Source organism: Engystomops pustulosus, chromosome 3, assembly GCF_040894005.1.
Source record: "Engystomops pustulosus chromosome 3, aEngPut4.maternal, whole genome shotgun sequence".
Taxonomy (NCBI): domain Eukaryota; kingdom Metazoa; phylum Chordata; class Amphibia; order Anura; family Leptodactylidae; genus Engystomops; species Engystomops pustulosus.
In genome coordinates, this window is record NC_092413.1 from 47,292,480 (window position 1) to 47,320,383 (window position 27,904).

The 27,904-nt window shown below is 45.4% G+C and overlaps 2 protein-coding genes across 4 annotated transcripts in view; one reads left to right on the forward strand and one right to left on the reverse strand.

The window, feature by feature from the left end:
* The window catches only part of ABHD12 (abhydrolase domain containing 12, lysophospholipase), a 47,193-nt gene extending 31,619 nt beyond the window's left edge, over positions 1-15,574 (reverse strand). Inside the window, exon 1 of one of the 2 annotated variants that reach the window (XM_072140694.1) lies at positions 15,415-15,574. In XM_072140694.1, the coding sequence (XP_071996795.1) occupies positions 15,415-15,464 (50 nt within the window). In that variant the 5' untranslated portion in view covers positions 15,465-15,574. Of the gene's footprint in view, positions 1-1,397; positions 1,793-15,414 lie in introns of those variants that run through there. The other variant, XM_072140693.1, reaches the window with a different exon arrangement.
* On the forward strand, positions 1,103-27,889 carry GINS1 (GINS complex subunit 1). 2 transcript variants are annotated; one of them, XM_072140696.1, is made up of 7 exons: positions 1,103-1,245; positions 19,176-19,240; positions 20,406-20,504; positions 23,106-23,196; positions 24,649-24,765; positions 25,126-25,200; positions 27,718-27,889. In XM_072140696.1, the coding sequence occupies exons 1-7, from the start codon at positions 1,225-1,227 to the stop codon at positions 27,784-27,786; spliced, it is 537 nt and encodes a 178-aa protein (XP_071996797.1). In that variant the 5' UTR covers positions 1,103-1,224; the 3' UTR covers positions 27,787-27,889. The 2 variants fall into 2 exon arrangements, with proteins under 2 accessions (XP_071996797.1, XP_071996796.1); XM_072140695.1 differs by lacking the exon at positions 1,103-1,245 and adding an exon at positions 15,614-15,983.
* Positions 27,890-27,904: the final 15 nt, after the last annotated feature.

The window sequence follows — 27,904 nt, forward strand, 5'->3', positions numbered from 1 at the left end:
ACTGGGAGAACAAAACGAGATGCCATTTTTATATTACAAAGCTTCGGGGGGAGACTGGGGGTCCAACATTAGGGTAACAGTGCCTACCCCAGGACAGGTGACTTACAGTAATCACCAGCACAAGGATCTGACATTTTGACCACAACCCCATTTTCGATCTCAGGCTACCAGCACACAAATGTATTTATATAGCCACCAACTATGGATATCTTGTCCGTATTTGCCACCTGTGAGTCAACTGTATTTTATCCAACTCTGTGCAAGGCAACCCCCCCCCCCCCCCCAAAAAAAAAAAAAAAACACGAAGGTGGCTACTGAAATAATGAAGTCACCTAGCAACCTGCTGCAAATGTAACACAACCATGTGCTCAGACACAGATCTGAGGAATCCTGCGCGTAGAAACACACGAGGCTGCGTCACATAAGAAAAGTTTGTTCAAGAGCTTAAGGCTCACATACAGAAACTGAGCGGAGATCGTGTACACTACTGCCCCTTCCATATTAGGGGTCCAAGCCAGTGGAGTAAAAAACGCTGATGGGCCCCCTTTGGCGGCTTGGGCCCGGATACGACCGCATCGTCTGCAGCCCCTCTGGTCCCAGCAGCTGGAACCCAAATGACGAGGCGCTTATCCTGCATATAGGGGATATGTTTATTTGTAAAAGAAAAAACTTTCGAAAACCTCAGACACAGGCGCATTTCTATCATTATATTCCCTATTAGAAACTGAAAGAATAGTTATTATTCTGCAGCCCATCCTCCATCTCTGTCCTTGTAAGAGAGTGATGCCGACTCTCTAACCCCGATTGCTCAGAAACACCCGATTAAGCAGAATTGTGATGGCTCTGATACCCATCCAGATGACACCAGTGTTTCTGCCTCTTAGTGGAGCCCTGATGGACGGATATCAGACATGACAGTCCGCACTGTGTAACTGCAGACTAGAAAGGTTGTGGTTTTCATAAAAACCTGCAAAGAAAATATTTCTAGGCAAAAATAAATACAATGTCATAAAAAGTGCAACGGATCTGTTAAAAAAAACAGTAGTGCATGTGCTAGTCACAACCGTTTTTCACAACTGATAATGGCCATATCTGTGTGTCTAACGCACCGATAATCCTCATACCCCCATGCGGACCCCATAAGATGTGACATGGCCCCTCTTCTTGTACAACTTGCCCTAGAGGCAGATCCTTTGCAGATTTTAAGACTTTTCATTCTATTTCATGAGATTTCCAGCCACTGCGGTAAGAAAACCGCATTATGCCGGCACAGATGACAGTGTGAACAAGCCCTTAGAGATGTGATGTGTAACAGCAGTGCCTGTATGGAGACATAATGGAGGACTGTGGGTGATATTGGTGAGACATGATGCCGGTGTATGCGGGCAGCTGCTCACCTGCTGAGCCTTCTCATGCCCTTGCTGTCGCAGTCCGAGTCGTGCGGGTAATGCCCCTTGGCCGCCGTGCTCCCCGGTATCCGCAGGTTCTTCAGGCGGCAGTCCCGGTCCAGAGGCGCAGCACCGAAGCGGTCATGCTCCCGGGCCGCAGGCTCCGATCTATTTCTCATTCCTGGGCAGGCGGGGGCACAGCTGGCAGCGGAGCGGGGATGTGCACATGAGGAGGGCACGGAGCACTGCCCGGGCTGTTGTTGTGCTCCCTCCTGCACACAGCACAGCTGAGCTCCACACACAGGAGCCGCCCCCGTGACCTCCAGCCGCCCAATCACACGGGGAGGCTGCCTGGTTACCAGGGCCACAGGACCGCCCCCCGCGTGTGACAGGACGAGTGCTGAGAGATGGAGGAAGGGAGACCAGGAGCCCCGCAACCCGTGTATCACACCGCGGGAGCCCCGCTCCCTCTATTACACAGCAGGAGCCCCCCCGCACCCCGTGTACTACACCGCAGGAGCCCCCCGCACCCCGTGTACTACACCGCAGGAGCCCCCAATTGCACCCTGTGTATTACACCGCAGGAGCCCCCCCCGCACCCTGTGTACTACACCGCAGGAGCCCCCCCCCCCTGCACCCTGTGTATTACACCGCAGGAGCCCCCCCGCACCCTGTGTATTACACCGCAGGAGCCCCCCCCCCCCCTGTGTATTACACCGCAGGAGCCCCCCCCCCCCCTGCACCCTGTGTATTACACCGCAGGAGCCCCCCCCCGGCACCCTGTGTACTACACCGCAGGAGCCCCACCGCACCCTGTGTATTACACCGCAGGAGCCCCCCCCGCACCCTGTGTACTACACCGCAGGAGCCCCCCGCACCCCGTGTACTACACCGCAGGAGCCCCACCGCACCCTGTGTATTACACCGCAGGAGCCCCCCCCGCACCCTGTGTACTACACCGCAGGAGCCCCACCGCACCCTGTGTATTACACCGCAGGAGTCCTGCGTGAGTGCTACACTGTGTGACACAAAGTTTTGGCTTGGGTTTGGTGCACTTTTTTTGGCAACTTTTGTTCAAAAAATCACAACTTCCACATGTGTACTGTAGTGATAGAGGGAGGTGGGAAAACTGCAAAAACAGAAGAAAAAGCCAAAACAAAAAGGTAAATGTGTAATTGTGTATTATACTGTAGGAGTCCCTGAGGTCTATAAACAAACTGATGCCCCTAGCAACTAGCCAAGGCTGTGATTGGCTAGCGGTTTCCCCCCCCCCCCCCCCCCTTAGGGCATTTAACTCTAGTGGTGTATTGCAGTGGGGTAATGGCAGTTTGCTATGCATCTGTAACAATGTACCACAGACTCCAGGCTGCAGCCCCGGTGCCAGCAGTGGTTGTAGTTGTTAGCCACAGACATTTGCTGCAATATGCAATATTGAGTTTTCACATGCAGGAATGAGGTGTGGAAATCTGCATGTAACGTGTTATGTATGTACATGACCATGTGTGTAATACGGGCTTGCTGCCTATTTCAGCCGGCTGGACCCCATCCATTAACATAGGAAATAAGCGGCCGCGCCACAAATCACAGCAGGAGTAGGACCTACTCTAAAATTTGTGGCACCTCCCTATTGGGGAGATGTATCATGTGCCGGCACTCGTGCACCAGCGTAAAATGACATTGCCGCCCCTCTAGAGCCAGATGCATCATGAGGCTCCGGGCTACCTGGCATTGAAATATTCAGCAGCATGCTAATTTTCCCTTGCTAAATCTGGTGCTCATATACAAGGCAGGAACACCCCATGTCGTCCCAATGCTACAACTCCCCCCCCCCCCTTCATGTCTCCTGAGGGTGCTACCAGGGTAACAGGAGCTCTGGGGCCAAATAAGAGAAGCCATTTCCGCTCACAGGGAATTAAATGGGGGAACAGTTTTACTATGAAGCTCCTGCTGTGTGTGATATCATTACTTAGTGGCATTAGATTTTGTATTATTTTGAGACTGACATCCTATAGGTCTCATACCTACCTTGGACATTGTTTAACGTTTCAAACCCATGTACAATCCAACTACAAGAGGTTCAAAACCGCAAGTGTCGGCAGAAACCCCAGTCGCAGCCTTAGATTTCTGAATATAAAAAGCTGCAGGAAGAATTTTTGTAAAACTGCCTTAAAAAAACTGAAAACATTGAATTCAGTAAACCTCACTGACATGCATTTTAAGTGCCCTTTCCATAGGACTTTGTTCTGGTGTCCGCCCAGACATCAGTAGTTATGTGTGCATACAGGTGTGTCCATTGGGAGTAGCTCAGAACTTGTGTGACTGGTTGTTTCTTGGATACTAGAACTTCGCTCCATTTACATGATCCCATGTTACCTTGAGGGCGCATTCACACGTTGCGTTTTGGTCGCGTTTTCATTGCGTTTGAAACGCATATACAACAGCTGATGAGAGGTGATTTGCCTAATTACATTACTGTTTACCTTTGTAAACGCAATGTTAACGCATGCGTTAACAAGTTGTTAACGCATGCGTTAACATCGTGTTTACGATGCGTTTTGTAAACAGAAATGTTAACTGTGATGTCATTAGGCAAATCACCCCTCCTCAGCTGTTGTATATGCGTTTAAAACGCAATGAAAACGCAGGTCAAAACGCAACGTGTGAACGCGCATTTACTCACCATCAATTCCCATGTCAAATCAAACGGCTAGAGAAATTACTGCTGGAGTCACAATGGTGCCAGAGAGTGTTCCAAATCCTAGCCAAATTGTATACCACATTCACACAGCATTTAAATTTTCAATTCAAAGGCTGTGGAGGAGCTTGGTCCCATCATATATGTGTTACCTGGAAACACTTTCAATCAGGCACAAGCTCAGCATGTTCTATATGTAAACAAAGCAAAACGTGATCCTCGTGAACACAGCCCTAGGCTGGTGCCACACGTAGCACTTTGTCTGTGCTTGCAAACGCAGACAAAGTCGCGCCCACCGGAGCGGGCCTCGGGAACGCATCGGCATTTCTATGGAAACGCCTGTGATCGGGAACCAGCCGCCGGTGTTTTGCGTTCCCGAGGCCTGCCCCGGTGGGCGCGACTTTGTCTGCGTTTGCAAGCACAGACAAAGTGCTACGTGTGGCACCAGCCTTAGGGTGAAGACACACATGGCGTTTTTGGGCCGTTTTTGGGCCGTTTTTACTAAGTGCGTTTTCAGATCGTTAAAAACGCATGCGTTAAAAACGCATCCGTTTTTTAAAAACGCATGCGTTTTTGAAAACGCATCCGTTTTTGTCCGTTTTTCCGAAATTGCGCAATGAAAAACGGACAAAAACGCATGCGTTTTTAAAAACCGGATGCGTTTTTAACGCATGCGTTTTTAACGATCTGAAAACGCACTTAGTAAAAACGGCCCAAAAACGCCATGTGTGTCTTCACCCTGAGGGTGAAGACACACATGGCGTTTTTGGGCCGTTTTTACTAAGTGCGTTTTCAGATCGTTAAAAACGCATGCGTTAAAAAACGCATGCGTTTTTTGAAAACGCATGCGTTTTTGTCCGTTTTCCGAAATTGCGCAACGAAAAACGGACAAAAACGCATGCGTTTTCCAAAAACGCATGCGTTTTTAAAAACCGGATGCGTTTTTTAACGCATGCGTTTTTAACGATCTGAAAACGCACTTAGTAAAAACGGCCCAAAAACGGCCCAAAAACGCCATGTGTGTCTTCACCCTTAGGCTATATTCACACGAATATATGGGAAAGGTATATACGGCCCCGTCCCCTATACATCAATATGGACTCACGGCACCGTACCCGGTAGAAAGATAGGACATGTTCATGATCTTTTCCCTGCTGTTTGCGCATGCGTTTTAAAACACAGACCACTTGCTTTGAAAAACGCAATAAAAGCACACCTCAAAAAACGCAGATTAAAAAAAAAAAAAAAGGCAGGGGAGAAAACGCCAAGTTAAGACACTAACTTGAAACCCATTGAAAAAGCCAATACGCAAATATGATGCGTTTTTGAAGGATGCAAAAATGCTATGATAAAACGCAACAAAAATGCCACATGTGTCACTGGCCTGAGGCTGGTGCCACACGTAGCGCTTTGTCGGCGTTTGAAAATGCAAACGCAGACTAAGCCACGCCCACCGGGCCGGGCCTCGGTGGAAAGCCGCCGGTGGGCGCGGCTTTGTCTGCGTTTTCAAACACAGACAAAGCGCTACGTGTGGCACCAGCCTCATGGCGCGTTCACACGTTGCGTTTTGACCTGCGTTTTCATTGCGTTTGAAACGCATATACAACAGCTGAGGAGAGGTGATTTGCCTAATTTCATCACTATTAACGCATGCGTTAACAAAACGCATCGTAAACGCGATGTTAACGCATGCGTTAACAAAGCGTTAACGCATGCGTTTTGTTAACGCATGCGTTAACATTGCGTTTACAAGCGTAAACGGTAATGTAATTAGGCAAATTACCTCACATCAGCTGTTGTATATGCGTTCCAAACGCAATGAAAACGCAACCAAAACGCAACGTGTGAACGCGCCCTCAGGATGCGTTTCCTAGTTCACTTTTTCAGAAGAAATTTTCAAAGGCAAAAGCCGCCTGGGTGAGAACGCAGAAATGAGAGAGGCTTCTCTTCCTCTTATTTGACTAAACTCTCCTGGTTTGGACATCAAAAATTGAACGTGTGACAAACCGTGAGGACGCGTTCACACATGGCGTTTACTTAACGTTTTGAACAGCAGAGGAGATTTGCCCAATTACATTGCTGTGACAAATGTGTACAAAACACAATATTAACACGTGTCAACATCCTTTTAACATTTACGTTAATGACGTAAGCGCATTGTGTTAACATTGCATTTCGGAAACACAACTTTTAACACAATGGAGTACATTTACTTACCGTTGATTCGGGTCTGCCGGGACTCACTAAGGTCTGTGTGCCCAATATAAAGCAGGTGTCGCTGCTGCGCCGAGGTCCGCCGGAGTTCACCTTCTTCGCCCCGGTGCATGTAAGTGCTGATCTTGCGACACATTCTTCTTTAAATTCCGCAGTTTTTCCAAATCCGTCGGGTTGTCCGACGGCCACGCCCCCCCCCCCCCTATTTCAGTCACGTGAAAGCCGGCATGGCACAATCCAATCGCGTGCGCCAAAATCCCAGGGCATTTCGGCGCAAATCGGAAATATTCAGGAAACCCAACAAAAGTGCGGCGTTCGGACCCTTAGTAAATGAGCCACAATGTCATTCGGTAAATCTCCTCTCCTCAGCTGTTGTACTGGGTTTTGAAACAATATAAACATCATGTGTGAACACAGACTCAAGGATAAATCCATATTCTGGGAGAGAAACAGGTTCTCAGTTACTCCACTGAATTGAGAAAGGCCACGGTGACGCGTTCCGCTAGCGTTGCATTCATAACGTGACCTAGTGCACAGGGGGCGGGCCGAGGCCCAATCTCATATGTGTTTCCAGAGAAATGCATGTAATAGAAAACCAGGCCACCAATGTCTTGCATTTAAACAGTACAAGACACCGGGGCCCGGTTACTGATCGCATGCGTTTTCCTGGAAACACATATGCGATCGGGCAGAGGCCGGCCCCCTGTGTGCTAGCGTCGCGTGATGAACGCATCGTTAGCAGAATGTGTGACCGCGGCCATAGGAAAGCAATGAAGACATTGCAGAAAAGGGCTAAAATAAATAGCCATCTTCAGGCTAGGTTACATTGTGTTAACATTCCATTAACATTATGGTAACATTGCATTTAACATGAATGCAATGTTAACACAATGTAAATGGACAACGTGAATACAATGCAAACGCAACATGTGAATGTGTCCTCAGTGGTTCTACATACTGCAGATAAAGAGTCACTGTCATTTTAAGAGCATCTTATTTGTCTACAGCTGAAGATTTTCTTATCACAGCTAAAAGGCCTGGGAGAGGGCAGCATCACTGTTTACTGCCCCTGCTGGTGCAATATGATAGCTGCTACAAAGGGGTATCTGAAGACTCGTATTCTAGTCTCCAAAAGTGACTTATCTCAGGCAAAAAAGAACTCTTCTTATTACATGAGTATGTTGAGAGAGGCGTGGTTTTCCTTATCTCATTCTGGAAAACTTTGCATATTTTCCCAGAATCCCCTAGTGGAGCATCCATGGCTATAAGACTCCACACGCCTCCATAAGGAGAACTCTTACTTCCCGTACATGAGTTTGTAGGAGACTTTAGGACACATCATAAACTACTAGCCCCCACAGGTAGGGTAATGGGGTAATATCTGGTCACATGTTTCTTTTGAATCTTGGACCCCTGTCATAGTCACCATGGGGGCGCCGCCTGCAGGAGGTGGCGGTGCTGTGTATGTGCTCTATGACTGTAAATAAAAAAAGAAGAAGAAAATACACTACTTAGGCATAGACAAGATCACACACGTCATATGCTCCGGACTTTAATTTCCTCTTGGTTTCCTTCAGTCCTACAATATTACCAGACACATCCTCGCTCGACCAGATTAACCTCTTTAGGGCCTTTTCTCTCAGCGCATTCCACTACAATCTAGAATATCTCGGTAAACAGCTTGGACTTGGAGGATAACAATGTCAGGAAAGATAACGTCTTAGACTACCAGATACAGAGGATGAAATTACCTCTCAACTGTTATATGCGGCCATCAGTTATGTAGCAAGTATTCATATGTACATCATGCAGCCGGGCTATAAAATCTAATGTTATACGATTAAAAGGGCTGGATCATTATTGCACCACTGAAGAGCAGCTGCAAATCCTGTCATTTATCATAGAAAATGTATTAAATATGAACAAACACATATATGGCTAAGGGTGCGGCCACATGTCGCGTTCTTAGACCGTTTTTAAGCAGACTGAAAACGCATGCGTTTTTGTAAGCTTACCATGCGTTTGCTTTTAATCTGTTTTATCTGCTTCAAAGCAGCCAAACTCACGGTAAACATAAAAAAACGCATGCTTTAAAATGGTCCAAGAATGCGACGTGTGGCAGCATCCTTATGCAACACAAGGGGGTGGGCCTCAGCCCGATTGCGTATGCGTTTGCATGGAAACGCATGCAATCGGTAAACAACACCAAGGGTCTTCTATTGAAATAAGGCAAGACACCTGGAGCTGGTTACCTCTGGCATACATTTCCATAAAGACTCATATGTGACCAGGCGAGCCCAGTTTGTAACGCAACGCAAGCGTTACTTCTATCCAGAAATGAAAAAAGTATCAGAATTAAAAATTTAGGGTGCGGTCACAAGGGGTGTTTACATTGCGTTTAGAAACACAATGCAAATGCCTTGGGGTGCGTTCCAATGAAACGTATGCGATCAGTAACAATCAAACAGTTTTATTTTTTTTGTAAGTATTGTGAAGGCTGTCCTGGTAATGCGAATATAAAATGTATAATTTATTTAGTGTCATATTTTTATTAATTCAATTTACCGTATATACTCAAGTATAAGACGAGGCCCTTAATTACCACCAAAAACTGGGAAAACCTAATGATTTGAGTATAAGCCTGGGAAATGCACGGATAACAGCCTCCCCAGTATATAGCCAGCCAGCCCACTGTATTATAAGGCCAGTCAGCCACTGACCCCCAGTATATAGAGCCAGCCAGCCAGCCCCCTCTAGCACAGAGCCAGCCAACTTGCCCCCTCTAGCACAGAGCCAGCCAACTTGCCCCCTCTAGCACAGAGCCAGCCAACTTGCCCCCTCTAGCACAGAGCCAGCCAACTTGCCCCCTCTAGCACAGAGCCAGCCAACTTGCCCCCTCTAGCACAGAGCCAGCCAACTTGCCCCCTCTAGCACAGAGCCAGCCAACTTGCCCCCTCTAGCACAGAGCCAGCCAACTTGCCCCCTCTAGAGCATAGAGCCAGCCAACTTGCCCCCTCTAGAGCATAGAGCCAGCCAGCCTGCCCCCTCTAGCATACAGCCAGCCAGCCTGCCCCCTCTAGCATACAGCCAGCCAGCCAGCCTGCCCCCTCTAGCATACAGCCAGCCAGCCAGCCTGCCCCCTCTAGCATACAGCCAGCCAGCCAGCCTCCCCCCTCTAGCATACAGCCAGCCAGCCAGCCTGCCCCCTCTAGCATACAGCCAGCCAGCCAGCCTGCCCCCTCTAGCATACAGCCAGCCCCCTCTAGCACACAGCCAGCCAGCCAGCCCCCTCTAGCACACAGCCAGCCAGCCAGCCTGCCCCCTCTAGCACACAGCCAGCCAGCCAGCTCCCTCTAGCACACAGCCAGCCAGCCAGCCTGCTCCCTCTAGCACACAGCCAGCCAGCCAGCCTGCCCCCTCTAGCATACAGCCAGCCAGCCCCCTCTAGCATACAGCCAGCCAGCCAGCCTGCCCCCTCTAGCATACAGCCAGCCTGCCCCCTCTAGCATACAGCCAGCCAGCCTGCCCCCTCTAGCATACAGCCAGCCAGCCTGCCCCCTCTAGCATACAGCCAGCCAGCCTGCCCCCTCTAGCATACAGCCAGCCAGCCTGCCCCCTCTAGCATACAGCCAGCCAGCCTGCCCCCTCTAGCATACAGCCAGCCAGCCTGCCCCCTCTAGCATACAGCCAGCCAGCCTGCCCCCTCTAGCATACAGCCAGCCAGCCTGCCCCCTCTAGCATACAGCCAGCCAGCCTGCCCCCTCTAGCATACAGCCAGCCAGCCTGCCCCCTCTAGCATACAGCCAGCCAGCCTGCCCCCTCTAGCATACAGCCAGCCAGCCTGCCCCCTCTAGCATACAGCCAGCCAGCCTGCCCCCTCTAGCATACAGCCAGCCAGCCTGCCCCCTCTAGCATACAGCCAGCCAGCCTGCCCCCTCTAGCATACAGCCAGCCAGCCTGCCCCCTCTAGCATACAGCCAGCCAGCCCCCTCTAGCATACAGCCAGCCAGCCCCCTCTAGTATATAGCCAGCCTGCCAGCCCCCTTTAGTATATAGCCAGCCCCCAGTAGGTTCAGCACATAAAAAAGAAATAAACTGAGAACTCACCTTTCCGACTCCCCGGGCAGGTCCTCTTCTCACTTTATGTGCGCCAGCCAGGTCAGCGACAGGTCCATACTCACGGACGACGCACAAACTATGATGTTAGCTGCTGCTGACATAAATCTTTTTGGATAATCCTTGGTCCCATTACAGCAAAAAATATAGAAACTCCAATTGTCACTGGGGGAAAAAAAAATTGTCTGGATCTACAATTATAAAATATACAGTTTTGACTTACATAGAAATGCAACTTAAAAACTTATACTTGCGTACATACAGTTACTCTATTAATAAAAATAAATAATAAAGTAGTGATATATAGAGAGATCTCTGAGAAGATACATCTCTATACACTGCATTAAGCAGTGTAACACTATGGAATCTCCAGTGAAATAAAATGTTTCCAGCCAGTAAGCCAAAACACAGATAAGAACTAGCCCTTACAAGAAGGATTCCTTTGTAAACTTCTGCCCATGGTTCTATCCTACGTTGTACAGGGCTCCACACACTACTACACAAGAAAGATCCTATCTACCACATCCTATGCTTCATGCTGGGGAGAAACAATCACATACAATGCACTTAGAAACACAGAATATTCTGTAGATGCAGTGGAATGCGGTTACAGAAAATCTATACTATTATTAGCTTTCCTCTCCCATAACAGGTTCCTCTGTACCTCGCCCACCTGCATTACAGATCCGAGGGAACGTGCTCATCCGCAGGAAGGATTGTACCATTATACAGTTTGCTGCAAATTTTAATTTGTGGAAAAATGTTGTTCTGCCAATGACATACAGGGGATCTTGCTGCTTTCATCCTTGTTCTGTACTATGCAGATGAGATTTGTTGTCTTTGCTGCCAATATACAGCAGCTGCAAATACATCCTGGGAACCCAACAATAGAAAATGTACAGGACTTGGAAACTGAAACAAAGAATAATGGAAACCTATCAGTGCCCCTATAGAGAAGACACAATCCAATCCGTCATATAATCTTTCTTCCCATCTCCAAACTATATCATTACCTCCTCTGGTCCTATAGTAAAAGGGGGCTAATTTGTCAATGTGTTCACAGCTGAAACAGAATAAAATAGGCCAAATTCTAATACAATTCTGGTACAAAATGTCCCATCTAGATTTAGATTACTAAGCGAATTTCTTATTGCACAGGGTGCGGCTTAAATAGACATTGGGCAAATTGCAGAAAACTTGAAGTGTAGCATTTCAGGCAATATCTGCATAATTATCATACAACTTGTGCCCCTTTTATAAACATGCCTTATATTTGGATTTCCCAACCATTTGGGTAGTCACACGCTGCGATTGAGCAGCACTAGCGCTGCGTTTCCAAGCGCAGGGGGCCGTGCCTCAGCCCGACCTCATTAGCGTTTCCAACCAAACACATGCGATTGTTTATCGTTCACATGCATTTCACTGCAAACACGAAAAACCACATACAGATCAAAAAAATGTATATACAGGCAGTCCCCGGGTTACATACAAGATAGGGTCTGTAGGTTTGTTCTTAAGTTGAGTTTGTATGTAAGTCGGAACTGTATATTTTAACATTGTAATCCCAGCCAGAACTTTTTTGGTCTCTGTGACAATTGGATTTTAAAAATGTTGGGTTGTCATAAGAATCAATATTAACACTAAAGCTTCATTACAGAGACCTGTGATAACTGTTACAGCTGATCATTGTAGCCTAGGACTAAAGTACAATAAATTACCAATATCCAGAGGTCCGTTTGTAACTATGGGTCGTATGTAAGTCGAGTGTTCTTAAGTAGTAAGTAGTAAGTCGAGTAGTAAGCCGAATTTTTTGTATAAGCCGAGTTTTTCAGCACAAAAAACTTGTTTAAAAACGTCCCCTCGGCTTATACGCGAGTCACAGGTCACTTAAAAAATACTTTAAAAAAAAAAAAAAAACTTATATACTCACCCTCCGGTGGCCCCGATGTGCAGCGCTGCTCCTCCGCGCGGGTCCTCTTCTGGCTTCCACGCCCGTCTTCTATCTTCTGTACATCGCGCTGGGCGCCGCCATTGCTCTCTCCCGAGCGGCGCCTAGTATGACGTCAGCAGCCTGGGAGAGAACAATGGCGGCGCCCAGCGCGATGTACAGAAGGTAGAAGACGGGCGTGGAAGCCAGAAGAGGACCCACACGGACATCGGCAGAGCAGCGCTGCACATCGGGGCCACCAGAGGGTGAGTATATAAGTTTATTGTTTTTTTAATGCTGGGCTGTGCTGTATACTACTGGGGGCAGGCTGGGCAGTGCTGTATACTACTGGGGGCAGGCTGGGCAGTGCTGTATACTACTGGTGACTGGCTGGGCAGTGCTGTATACTACTGGGGACTGGCTGGGCAGTGCTGTATACTACTGGGGACTGGCTGGGCAGTGCTGTATACTACTGGGGACTGGCTGGGCAGTGCTGTATACTACTGGGGACTGGCTGGGCAGTGCTGTATACTACTGGGGACTGGCTGGGCAGTGCTGTATACTACTGGGGACTGGCTGGGCAGTGCTGTATACTACTGGGGACTGGCTGGGCAGTGCTGTATACTACTGGGGACTGGCTGGGCAGTGCTGTATACTACTGGGGACTGGCTGGGCAGTGCTGTATACTACTGTGGGAAGGCTGGGCAGTGCTGTATACTACTGTGGGAAGGCTGGGCAGTGCTGTATACTACTGGGGACTGGCTGGGCAGTGCTGTATACTACTGGGGACTGGCTGGGCAGTGCTGTATACTACTGGGGACTGGCTGGGCAGTGCTGTATACTACTGGGGACTGGCTGGGCAGTGCTGTATACTACTGGGGGCAGGCTGGGCAGTGCTGTATACTACTGGGGGCAGGCTGGGCAGTGCTGTATACTACTGGGGGCAGGCTGGGCAGTGCTGTATACTACTGGGGGCAGGCTGGGCAGTGCTGTATACTACTGGGGGCAGGCTGGGCAGTGCTGTATACTACTGGGGGCAGGCTGGGCAGTGCTGTATACTACTGGGGGCAGGCTGGGCAGTGCTGTATACTACTGGGGGCAGGCTGGGCAGTGCTGTATACTACTGGGGGCAGGCTGGGCAGTGCTGTATACTACTGGGGGCAGGCTGGGCAGTGCTGTATACTACTGGGGGCAGGCTGGGCAGTGCTGTATACTACTGGGGGCAGGCTGGGATGTAATGTATACTACTGGGGGCAAGCTGGGGTGGCTGTATACTATAGGGGGCTGGCTGGCTATATACTGGGGGGGTCTGTAACCAATCCATTTCCCACCCTCGGCTTATACTCGAGTCAATAGGTTTTCCCAGTTTTTGGTGGTAAAATTAGGGACCTCGGCTTATACTCGAGTATATACGGTATTCATTACACAAACAATATCAATTTTTTGCTGAAAGTGGACAACAAACTTGATATCAACCCCTTACCATACTAGTACCATATATAGTATAGTACCATACTATAATAGTATACTGCGTAAGTGATCAGCACCCCCAAGAGTTCAAATACTTTGAAAGTTTAAACAAAGAAAAAAAAAAATAACAAATGTTATATATCCCTAGAACACATATTGTGCATCCCCATATACATAGTATACCAATCACAGTCAATGCCCTAAAAGTTTAAATTGCTGCTTATTCAGTGACAAGTGATCAAAATGTGGTATATTCTCCAAAATGTTATCAATGAAAACGAGAGCTTGTCACCAGAGATGAATAAACCTGCCGTTCCCATTTGGGTTCGGCTGCCTGACTCGGACATATTGCCGGATTGGCGGCCAAACAGCCAAATCCCACACAGCCAAAGGCTGGTGCCACACACACCGCTTTGTCTGCGTTTCAAAACGTAGACAAAGCGCTACGTGTGGCACCAGCCAAAGGCAAGCCAACTAGCAAGGGTTTTAGCCATGACGTTACGGGTGCACTGTTCTCATAAGGCACTCGGTGTAAAAAACACAAACAAAAAAAGTGAATTAAATTGTAGTGATAAAACTTTGCAACATTAGCAATTATACTCTTCCACATAGTCAGGAATATGAAATCTTCTCAGTGCCAAGTATAAAACATAATAAAAAAAATTATAGGATACCCCATTGACACAACTTTGCTACAGTCTTACAACTGCATCCCAACAAGAGGGTCACACACCTGCGCCCTGCCCCCCACAACTGCATCCTAGTAGGAGGGTCACACCTGCACACTCCCCCAAAAACTGCATTCCAACGAGAGGATCACACCTGCGCACTGCCCCCCACAACTGCATCCTAGTAGGAGGGTCACACCTGCACACTCCCCCAAAAACTGCATTCCAACGAGAGGATCACACCTGCGCACTGCCCCCCACAACTGCATCCTAGTAGGAGGGTCACACCTGCACACGCCCCCCACAACTGCATTCCAACAAGAGGGTCACACCTGCACAGTGTCCCCACAACAGGGTCACACACCTGCGCCCCGCCCCCCACAACTGCATCCCAACTGCTCACTGCCCCCCACAACTGCATCCTAGTAGGAGGGTCACACCTGCACACTCCCCCAAAAACTGCATTCCAACGAGAGGATCACACCTGCGCACTGCCCCCCACAACTGCATCCCATTAAGAGGATCACACCTGCACACTCCCCCCACAACTGCATCCTGATAAGAGGGTTACACCTACATAGTGCCCCAAAACTGCTTCCTAACAAGAGGATCACACACTGTCCCCCCACAACTGGGTCACACCTGCACAGTGCCCCCACAACTGCATCCCAACAAGAGGGTCAGACCTGCACAGTGCCCCCACAACTTCATCCCAACAAGAGGGTCAACCCAAGATAAATCAGGATAATATTTGTGATATAATGAAGCCAAATCCTGTAACCTGACAGAATTCCTCTACATGCAGAAAGCTTTAATGGCATCTTCCCAGCTCTCAGCATTACATCATAGCTCCACAGATGACGTCATTGTGGTTCCTGACTTACAAACAGACCCAGTGTTGTGGTCACAGATGACACCTGTGAGTACAGGACTCACCTGCGACCCCGCGGCCACCAGCTACGCATGAGTTCCTCCAGGGCGATCATAAGCCTGAAAAAAAAAATTGTTCCTCCACGGCTACCGTACACAGTACCCGTGGGCGAGAGCCCTCCCTCATTGGCCAGCTGATAATTGGCGCCAGTTTCACGAGAGTCCCTGACATGTTCGGTAGACTTCAGGCTCTTACAGAGGACTCCAAGCAGCCATGTTTGTTAAGGGAAAAATGCAAGCAGAGCCTTGAAATTATATATTTTATATGAGGCGGGAGTAATAGTGATGGCGCAGTGTAACCGTCACTGAGATAATACACAGAGGCGTTATTGTAGTGTGTGACTGTGTATGTGGGATAATGGTGACTGCTGAGGATTGCCAAGAGTAAAGATGTCGGACTACACCTCATAGACCCGGCCTTTACTTGTGCCGCGTAGATGAGTGTCATCTCTGTGGCGGGTGATATGATATAGAGGCTGCTGTGCTGCCCGGGGACGAATATGTTCTGTGAGAAAGCTATAGAGCTTATCCGGGAGCTGCAGCGGGCGTCAGACGGACAACTGCCCGCCTTTAACGTGAGTGAGGCGGGGACGGGCGCTATCCGCTGCCTTTATGTTACCTATGGCCTGAGCTGTGTGTGACGCTCAGACTCGAGCTTGGAAGTATTCAGACGATGCAGTTCTTGATGCGGTTTTTACAGGCAGAATACATGAACATGCATATCATGCAGTATAAAACTCTGAACCAATATTTGCAACTAGCTTTTGATGAGGTTTTAAAAGAAACCTATTACAGTAGATCGGGTGGTAGGTGCCTCTATTGTACGAGAGGATAGCCCTTTTAAGCGATAATCCTCACGTCCCCTGTATCTTTTGCAAACTTATTGCGCTAATTTTCTAAAGAAGCTACTGAGGCGTGGAGTAGTTAAAGCTGTGGCTACTTCACGCTCCAGTAGCGTCTTTGATCCTCCTTCCCGCACATCGTCTGTGAAGCCTGAGTCCTGCGTATGCGTGGTACGCAGGCCTGTGGCGGCACGGTCCCTTCTCCGGAAGTACTGCGCATGCGCCGCAGAACTCCTGCTTTGCGGACGATGGTGTGCAGCTTCTAGGAGGGCTACCCTCACGTACAAAAGAGGCAAATACCACCCGATCTACCGTAATAGGTAGATCCGTGGAACGTCTTAACAAATCCTCAGATCATGTTCACATTGTGCAGTTAAACAGTAGTTTTACAAAGTATTGGCCCCTATCCCTATTGTGGGGGTCCAGCTGCTTGGCACCCACTTATCACAAGAACAGGGGCTCAGTTCTCACTAATAGAATGAAGTGGAAGGTCAATCATTCATTACAGCTACAATATTCAATACTATGGGAGCATCAGGAATTGCTGAATGCAGTGCACAGTTATCTCCATAGTCAATGATTGGGAATAATAAGAAGATGTGATCTTCCATTCAGTTGGTGAGAGTGGAATACCATTCTGGTGAATACTAGTGGTCCCTGCTGTCAGACCCCCACCAATCAGATTCCTAGCCATCATATACTGCACCGCTGCATAGGTCATGGGGTACGAGTGCAACCAAAATAAGACATTTGACTTATTAAATAGTCATTTGAGACGATAGGAATGAGGACATAGGTTGTGAGAGCTTACAATCTATGAATAATTAAATTGTACATAACCTTGTGTACTTTATGGTTGGGTTGCATTCACATGTCACGTTTTTGTATGCATTGTATTGGTTTGAAAGCGGTTTCAATATTGTTGAAAGTGTAAGCAGCAGTTTTCACATTGGGACATGGCTGCACATGCCTGCACTTCAATAATGAAAAAAAAAACTTTCAAACCAGCCAAATGCATAGTAATGTGTAAAAACACTTTGTGAAGGTACAGTATTTTTTGGACTTTAAGGGTGATGCCACACATGGCGTTTTTAGTCCATTTTTCCCAATTATCTTAATAGATAAACAGGTTGTAAGCAGCATACAAATGCATGGTAAACTGCCAAAAACGACTGAAAACGGATGTTTAAAAACGGACCAAAAACTCCATGTGTGACCTCACCCTAAGGCGCACCATCAATAAATGCCTGCTGAAACGTCTAGGTTCATATATAACCTATATATGAACCTTATAATAATGAATGACCAGCATGTGGCAGACCTGTGCACAGTTCAAGACAGCTGTTGTCTGTAGGTATGGTTCATGTATAAGGCGCACTGGACTATAAGGCGCACCTTTGATTTCTGAGAAAATCAAAGGATTTTTAGTGCGCCTTATAGTCCGAAAAATATGGTACCCTTGGGGTGCTGTCATGTGTACTGCTTTGATTATGGTTATAAATGGAATCAAAGCCCACAGGGACATGCCAGGGCCTGATCACATATGCGTTGCTATGGAAACACATGCAATTGGTAACTAGCACTTAAACATTACATTTAAACAATACAAGACATTGGATGCTGGTTATGGATCCCATGCGTTTATACTGATACGCACATGCAGTTGGGCGTGGACATTCCTCCATGCACTTTGATTCAGTTTTTAAACGCAGTCAAAGCAGTACATGTGACTGCACGCTAAGGGTGATGCCACACATGGCGTTTTGAAACCGTTTTGATTAGTTTTTAAGTTAAAAAACGGATCTTTTTTTCTAAAAACGCATCCGTTTCTTTTTTTGTGTGCAAATTCGGAAAACCTGGCAAAAACGCATGCATTTTTTAACGGACTGCTTAAAAACGGACCAAAAACGGTTTCAAAACACCATGTGTGGCATCACCCTAAGGTATATATGTCCTAAGTTTGTTGGCTTAATAGATTTGTATGAGGCTGTACCAGCATGAGCTCCTTCACTGCATCATGGTGCCTGTAGTCTCAATAGAAAATCAAATCTCATGATCTTTGGTTTTTATTACTATCTTGTAAATATGGGACCATATCTGAGATGTCCACCTACTGGTTATTTACAGCAGATGTTCTGGATGGGAAGACTTGTGCTATTCCAAATAGTCTCCCACTGCTCCTCTGTGTATGAGATAGTGATGGTATTTACTAGTCGGATGTAGAAAACCATTGCATTGCTTGGTATCTGTTCCAGGGTCCTAAGCATTCATGGAAATCCACCAAATTATAGCATGATCAACCAGGGAAAGTTGTGCTTAGATCCAGGCATTATCCATCCAGAGATTAGATCTTGAAGAGGGAGGGTGATGTGCTGAGCGGGGACAGTGTAATATCCTGTGAAGCTACAGCAAAGTGTGGATTTTGTACTGTACCCCAGAACCCTTCTGTCTCATTGGCATAAAGATGATTTTGGAAGGAAGCCATCGATAATACATTTAAGATAACCACAGTCGCGGTGCCTGGATCTATCAGCAAGTGTTGCTGGTTTATTATGATTTTTATGTTAGATTTCCAAGTGACATTTAACTTTTTTGCTTCTGATCAAAAATCCACATGGGAAGGAGTTTACGTTGGCTGATATATTTTTTGTAATGTGTGTATAGGATTATTATAAATCCTATAATAATAATAAGAAGAAGAAGAAGCGCACACATTACGCAGCGCTGCACAGAGCGTGTCAAATCGGTCCCCAATGGGGCTCACAATCTAATCAACCTACCAGTATGTTTTGGAGAGAACATACAAACTCTACTACAATGCTACTGCTACAACATGGAAAATCTGCAGATAAAACGGGCATAGTTACCTTAAAGGAACTTGAGATTAACACACAGTATGAATTTACCAGATTTGTGTCTTTTTAGGAGGATGGAATCAGGCAGGTTCTGGAAGAGATGAAAGCTTTGTATGAGCAGAACCAAGGAGACGTGTAAGTAACTTAAAATTCTAAAGATGTCACAACTGAACAGAACTACCTCATTTTCTTACCAGGTCAAGTACAATCTGCTAATAGGGTCACTCCTTATTGTACTTGCCCTGTAAAATGTTGTCCTTTTGACTGTAGGAGTTGTGGTTCATGTGTCCCGCTGGTAGCCACCTTCAACACTTCTGGTGATGTTCTGTATTAGGGTATTGTACTTGAATTAAAATTCACATACAAATTACCCAAGAATCAATGTTTACCCTGAGATGAGTCATTTCTCGGGGGGGGGGGGGAGTTGCACTTGAGAGGCTGCCATTTCTGGAGCTAAATAATGGTACCTAAATGTAAATGATGCAGCTAAATCCATGGTATGATTTTATGGTTTAGAATCTCCTTATTGGAATCGCATCAGGTTTGTTGCTCTGAGGGATATAGAACTTGAGATACAAAGTTGCAGATAAAGATACAATCACGGACTACGCCTTAACTGCCTGTATCTCCAGTTCATTATCTCATTACTGATTGTAATTTGAAAGATGAGTTTACCATATTTACTTAAATAGAAGCTGAGTTTTACTGGACAATTTGTGTAGAAAAAAGCTAAAAGCGGCTTATACGCAAGTATATAAAAATTAATTAGGGGAGGCTGCGTTTCCCACCATAGGCATAACTTATCGACTTAAGTATTTCTCAGGTTTTTTTTTTGTTGTTGGTCAAATTAGGTGCTTATATGTGAGTATTTACGGTATGTTTGTGACTGTATATGATGAGCACCGGTGGTCCTTGCAGCTGGCCATAATGCAGTCATATTTTGGGGTCCTTCTGTAGTTTCACAATTCTCATCCTGACCTTGGCTCCGATGACTCAATTACATGTGGATCCATTACATTCCTTATTGCATGTGACTTAAAATGAACTTTGATTTTGGGAATAATCCCATAAATAATCAAATTCTCCTGATTGACAAAGTACAGATAAAGCTTTGATCTTGCATAAAATGTTCTAGATAGTTTAAGTTGCTGTTGATACGTGGATATTGCTAAAGCCCAAAAATGTTACCAGGATCCCAAAGAATTGTAAACACGGTTTCTTTTATTATATTTTAGATTGCACCATTTTGGATTGGTCAGCTCTTTATCTGTGTTTTTTTTTTCTTTCTTTCTTTATACAGCAATGAAGCAAAGACAGAAAACCGCAGTGAATTGATACCAACAATTAAATTCCGCCATTGTTGTCTTCTACGAAATCGGCGGTGCATCGTTGCTTATCAGTAAGTTTGTTTCATGTAGCAGAAGTAGCTTATAGTCTTCTCTGGATATGTATAGACACCGGCATCAGCCTTCTAAAATATATACAGGATTTGCAGGAGAGCTGGAGGAGTTGCTTGGTAGCCATCCCAAATTATTAGACGTTTAACAGCGATCAGTGTTACAATCAGTAAAATATATGGTGATCTCTATGATATTCTGATTTGGAGAAGGCCAGAAATATTCTAAGGCCTCTCTTCAGGCCTTTGTAAAATGTTCTGCATTGAAAATATCCAAAAACTGTAATGCACACGATAGTGGTTTGGTCATCATCCTGTATGACCAGCCCACTACTACAAGTGAGGCCCCACATGAGGATGTTGCCTATGATGGAAATTTGGTAGGAGATTTTTCTGAAATCTTCTAGAATTATGTTGGTGCATTTGTAAAATGCTTCAGGTTGGCAGGGGGCATGTCCATGGCAGCCAACCCACTACACGGCCATTCATACTATGTGCGATCCTGACTTTAAAAATTATACAGATTTTTATCAATTGGTATGTTTAATCCACATTTATTAACCAAAAAAACGCACATACAAACTTAGTTCTCATAGCATGGTCTCGCAGGACCCCAGCAGTAAAACATATCCAACATCATATCGCAGCATAATAACAAGCTGTAGGGTTGCACTGAGGCAGAGGTCATAATTATAACATATTACAGGGATACTACCCATCCATTCCCGCAGCAAAATAATATACTAACAACAGGGAGGAGGGGCGGGGAGAAACGAGACTAGACAAATCAAACAGGGCGAGGATAGGGCAAAGAGGGGTAAGGGTGGGGGGGGGGGGTACAGGTGGCTTCCGAGTCATTCTTCAGACATACTCACTGGATCAATTGGTATTTAAAAAGTAAAAATCTAATTAAATTTACCCGTTTTGCAGCTGGATATCGGTCCCCATTGACGCCTGTGGTGCCCGGTCATGGTGCGATGAGCACTTGTTGTCGCACTGCAATGTGACCATGCATAGAGAAATGTAGAACATGACTTATATTGTTCCGTATAAAGATGCCGGCCGCTTGCTTCTCTATGGAGAAGGGAGGGGTGAGCAGCCCTCATCCTTCCTCCTTACAGCACACTAACGTGCGCGCACCTGGCTGTAGGAGGAGGGTGAGACAGTGTAACAGCCTGTAAAGCCAGATCACAGAGAGGCGAGGGTAACCCCTCAGGGTCACCTGCATAATTTTAGATTGATTTTCAAAAGGAAAGAGTCTGTGGATAACAAATATAAGAAGATTATCACAGTCACTGTGCCTGGATCTATGAGTAAATGTCGCAGGCTGAATTTTGATAGATTTCCTTTACTATCTGAAATTGGAATAGGTATATTAACCTAAAAATATCTTTTATAATTGTATATGATATATTTGAGCATTTTAGAGAATATGCCTAATGTGTCTTGTCATGACTCTTGAGTAACCTTGCCACTGGTTTGGCTCTGCTTACGGACAATTATAGCCTGGTGACTACTAGCACTGTCTTCTAAATGGCTCTGGGTGAAAATCTGCAAATGTGTCGTAGGTTATTATATCAATTGATGCAATGAGACTGTTCATTACAATCTAAGTAGGTCATTACTATATGAAGGCTCAGTGATTTATTGCTATTAGTTTCTTCCAATATGTTTGCATAACATACAAGACAATGGGTTCTGTTCATGGTTGTAAAAACCTTTTGTGCCAGCAGAATGTCAAGAGAGAAGCTCTTGGATGATCTATTACAATGTATTCTAATCAGAAAAACTGGTACTGGTCCATTAACATTTAAAGGGAACCTGTTATCCAAGGGCTATATTTCACTGGGTACAGGTTCCCATACACACTGTATAGTGCATTACAGAATAATAATACCTTAGTCTTTAGTGGTTTTAATAAACCTTGTTAAACTTTACCTGGCTCCATGCCGGCATCTTCCTGAGAGCGGAATTTCAGAATGTAACGTCTATATTCTAATTACCATATTTTTTTCCTCCACGTCCCACTCATCTATATTCAACACAAACCCTCCCACATCCTTCCTCTGCCCATCACTCCCCCTCATGACGTTGGCTCACCGCACATGAAAACCTTGCACTTGTGCGGTGAGCCTTCTATCTCAGTCATGAGCAGTAAGCCGGTTTGCTGCGTGTTGCTGCTTACTGCGCATGCGTTCCGTTTCTGTGCTGTCTAACCAGGCAGAGAGCTGGTATGCAAACTGTGCAGAAATTTTGCATGCCTTCATTCTGATGGGTCATACATCGTACGGACGCATGCGCAGTAAACAGCGATGTTTGCAGGCCATGACCGAGATGGAAGGCCACTGGACAAGGTTTTCATGCGCAGTGAGCCAATGTCATGAGGGGGAGGGATGGGCAGAGGAAGGACTCTCAGGAAGATGCCGGCATGCACTTTACAGTGTGTATGGGAACCTGCACCCAGTGAAATATAGCCATCTGGTGATAAGTTCCATTAAAAGGCCTTCATTCGGGTAGGAAAGAGAGTTGTTTTATGAAAAGACTGTTTCAAGATGTTTTCCAAATGTAGCATCATTTACACATCCAATTTGTGACTCTCCTCAGGTATGACCGTATGCTGCGGATCCGTGCTCTTCGATGGGAATATGGCAGTGTGCTCCCCAATGCTTTAAGGTTCCATATGTCTGCGGAAGAGGTGCACTTCATGTTTTTTAGTTTTGTCTTTTTCTTTTCAACATGTATTTTTATTTCACCAGCTCCAGGGATTATAAGATGTGGCCAGACTCTTCTCTCGGCTGGTGTGTGCAGGCCTAAATTATGCTCTTCCTCCCCTCGTTATAAAACTTCTACCTAATCTGAAAGAATAGTGAGCCAGTGTCCATTTTAGGGTGCGTTCATAATGCAATTTTGCAGTATGTTATAAGATAAGATAATCCTTTATTAGTCCCACAGTGGGGAAATTCACAGCGTTACAGCAGCAGAGAGGGTACAGAGAGTGAAGTACAAAGTACAAAATATGACAACAATATTATTAGGGATAAATGAACAAAAAGAAAAGGGGGATAAAAAGACAAAAAAGAGACAGTTTGATGTTTAGTCTGTGGATGGGACCTGCAGGGACTGGTTAGATGGGGGGCGCAGGTTACTTCTGTTTGGGCCTTGTTTGTTGAACAGCCTGATGGCAGCGGGGAGGAATGACTTACGATAAGGATACATCCTTATACGATATAAGGATACATCAGGATGATTTCCAACATATCCTTGGGGCTAAGATGTATCCCAGTAGTAAGCAGTAGGAGGATTGAACATTGGCAGCACCCAGTGATTGGCTGCTGGAGATGTACACTGTGTCAGCCCACTGATGTCACTATCCTTATATGCACAGTAACATCCCTGTGGACCTCCCTGAGCGTACATTGAGTGGAGTACTTTGCATCCGTCCCCCATTGCCGCCAATGCATAGGGGTCACTAAAGAGAGAAATGGCAGTCTTTCCCACAGTATACAATGTATACTGAGCAGAAGGACACATCCTTTTTCTGCCACTCTGTGTACCCTGGACTTATACATAAGGCGTTTACATGGCATATACAAAAGATGTTATTTTAATATAGCCTTAAAAGCAAAGTGAAATTTTGGCTTAAGAAACAATTGGAAGGAGAGAAGATAAGTGAAGAAAAATACTTTGCACTTTTGCAAAAATCCTCAATACAAGCGCCTATGAAAGTTTCTTTGTGAACAGTTAGTGACTCAAAACCCTTCACCGTTCATCTGTTCCTGCTGCCTCCAGATACCAGGACCTATAGGGTGACAGAGCTAGAAAAGGAGGGCTCCACTAGGGCCACTGCTATACGATAGACAGAGCTCTGTTCCCTTTATAGGTACGGCCACTTGGAAGCAGACATAAGATTTGTTTAGGATCTGGGTCCATCACTCACTTGATGATGACCCCTCTTAGGTCAGTAGGGAAATTGAGTGAGGTAGCAGAAAACCCCTTTATTAAACCTACATTGGCATTCACAGGACTTGCTTATAAGCAATCAAATGAAATGGTCAGCAAATCTGATAAATCTTTACCATAGAAATGTACTGTAGAGGTGTGAATGCAGCCCTAGTACTTTTATCCTTGTTTAATTTTCTCTCTACAGACTGACTGGTTTAATCAGTACAAGAAATCTTTGGCCACTTACATGAGGTCTCTGGGAGGCGAAGAAGGACTAGACATTACCCAAGACATGAAGCCCCCAAAAAGCCTGTACATTGAGGTAAATTCATAACTCTCCAAAGCACATCTAATATAGAGAATTCCTGCCTTCTGTAATTTTTTTTTTCACATCTGCTTCTGACTGGTTGTTCTAAAATAAAGGCACAAACATTGGCCTTCAACTCAACAGTCTTGTACTACACCAGAGCTACCATCGGACACAGTGATAAATCTTGCACGGCAGAAGACTGGTCCTGTTGTATTCTGCACTTGTCTAATTTATGACATCTTGATCACTGGCCTCTATGTGCTTGTGCCTTTCATTCAGACTTTACCACTGACACCAGTAAACATTATTACTTCTAGTCTGACACCTGAATGGAGAGCTGCCCCTTTTAAATATGGCTTGTTGATGTTTTAGGTGCGCTGTATACGAGATTATGGGGAATTTGAGATTGATGATGGTACAACTATACTCCTGAAGAAAAACAGCCAGGTGAGTATTCTTATGCTGCCCTTACATACATCAGGCTTTATTAGAAAAACAATTCTATTTTGCATTATACTATTCTGCCTTTACTTGCGATACAGATCATCTTTAGTCCATTCTGCAATCGAAACTGAACCAGCGGTGTTCTGCTGGAGTTGCTGGGCTCTTGGCTTCATTGCAAGAACAGCATAGATTGTATAACGCTGATCTGAAGACAATAAGCAGAGTAGTGGAGCAGGGAGCCAGCTGATGTAGGGATACAGGCAGCATAAATAGTGACACTTGCTTCTATGTACCATAATCTGTTCTCTTACGAGATTTGATCCACTTTTTAATGTTATCTAGTAATTTATCAAAAACAAACTAAACCACTTCTCTTACTACATAGATAACAATTGTGGGAACTGTCAAATTGAGAAAATCCAAGTCATGGACGGAACTTTTGGTTTCTTCTGAAGTGTCCATTGACATTTAGGTTTTTTGTATCTTTTGGATTATAAAATGTTGTCCTGCAACAGCTTTCAGCTTGTAATTTTTTCACATTTAGAGATTATTGCACTCTTAAGACTCTGTGGCAACATTCGCTATGCACAACACTAGTATAAAGCGGTCAACCCTTATGCAGTCAAATAAGTGGATGTGCCAAAAGAAAACCTAACGCATAAGTGAATTTGACTTTTTGTAATTGACTTTATTGCAGGCTCCTTTTTGTAGGAAAACAGTCCTGTAGTAACTCTGTTGTGTATATATAATATACACACCAGTTAGCTGCCTACAGCATACAAGTGATATGAACTGAACTAGTGTACAGACTGTAGATGTGACTGCCCATACACTGCCAGATTTGGTGCTTTGCAGTTATAGAACATAGAAATAAGCTAACATGTGTTTCAGGTTGGGGTAAGAAACATCGCCTCTTTAGTTCCCTTTATGCCTCTTGACAGTCATGCTTGATGTTGTGTCATAATGTGGGATTAAAACCAAACCAGAATATCTATTCCAGAAGGAACAGATTCCTAACTGTAGACTGCGCTGTTTCAATGTGGTTCTCTCTTCAGTACAGTGTAGGTAGGGAACTGGTTTTGACTAGGGTCTGGAAGAAAAAGCTATCCTTATAAAGACTTCATAAAGAGCCACCATGTACTTATTTGGCAAGTAATGTTTCCCTTCTCTCATCCTGAATCCACTGGTGGAGCATCAATAGCAGCAAGTCTCCATAGACCTGCAAGGTGGCTTTAATTGGCATAGTCTTCTTACTTCCCTCATCATAGACACACATACAGACTGCCATAGGAGTGCATCACTGTGCTGTTGCCAGAAAGTGTGTGTTGTCTGTTCACTCTCATGAATGCTGTATCCAGATCTATACTAGTGTCTAAGAAAGCAGCCATTTAGAAGTTAGCTGTGTGCTTAAAGGGAACCTGTCACCACATTTTTCACAAAAAGCTTGGGGCAGGTTCCCATAGAGCCCTATTAACTGACACTCTTCTTTTGGATAAAAATAGTTTCCCTCAGATCCCATATCACAAACTTCTATAATTTTACATAGTATTCAGGGACAACTATATCAATCTTAGTGGGCATGTCCGCCTCATGCTGACATAATCTCAGGTCCTTTAGCCTCCTTAAATTGGCAAACTGTACCCCATGCATGTATCTGATCAATGGCTGATTTCATCAGGTATGTGCATTATGTAGAATTTGCTAATGTTAGGAGACTAAAGGACCTGTAATGTCCCCCTGGTCACAAGACATTAATGCTGCATGTTGAGAAGGCATGGGGATGAGCCGCTGGATTCAGCCCACGGAGGCCAACCTTGACTCTTCAGATATCCACAGAAACCAGGTAAAATTTATAAAGTTTGTTTATATAAGGATTGGAGAGAAACCATTTTTAGCTAAAAGAAGGGTGTCTGTTAACAGGGCTCTATGGGAACCTGCTACTATATGTATTTGTGGTAACAGGTTCCCTTTAAAGAAACCTGACAAAAAGCAATATTACAAAAGTCATGAATTCACCTGAGCTACTGTAACTTTCAGAAACTTTTTTTTGACACTTTTGCATATGGACAAAAACATTTGTGTGCATGTATCTTATGATTTTTGTTGTGTCAATGGACCCATGCACTTTTTCAAAGATCGTGTGGAGGCTGTAAAGCTCAGAGCAGGTCCTGATCCTACCAGGCAGGGCATATGGCTCAGAAACTGATTTTGCAGTCCGTGTGTCATCTGTGTATAAAACGGACCACACATTTGTTGTTTGTGACCCAAGAGCATGTCCATGTGTATGGAGCCTTACACTAGGGTTATTCAGGGGATAACAATTTATGAATTGCATTTTGTCTTCAATAATCTTGTGGTGAGCACTGGAGACCATCACTCCATGCAGTCTCAAAGTAAGACAATTGTGGTTTTCGTAAATGTTTATGATCTCTAGCTATTGTGTGTTGGGTAGTAGAATTTGCAACACCCCCTTATCCAGTAAAGCAGAGAATGTAAAATCTAAATGCTTATGTTTTGCAGCATTTCTTGCCCAGATGGAAATGTGAACAGCTCATCCGGCAGGGTGTTCTGGAGCATGTATTGTCATAAGCGGCTCATTATCCGATTCCAGGACCTCATGGATTTATTTTTTATGTGTATAGTAACATGTAAATATGGCTTAATGCTTTCATTAAATGAATTTATATAAAGACTTAGTTTTTTGGGT

Excerpts from the sequence above, each read along its gene's own strand:
- GINS1 (XM_072140695.1), top strand. The coding sequence starts at position 15,909 with ATGTTCTGTGAGAAAGCTATAGAGCTTATCCGGGAGCTGCAGCGGGCG. Across the intron at positions 20,505-23,105 it reads CGGTGCATCGTTGCTTATCA|GTATGACCGTATGCTGCGGA; the intron begins GTAAGTTTGTTT and ends GACTCTCCTCAG. Across the intron at positions 25,201-27,717 it reads TCCTGAAGAAAAACAGCCAG|CATTTCTTGCCCAGATGGAA; the intron begins GTGAGTATTCTT and ends TATGTTTTGCAG.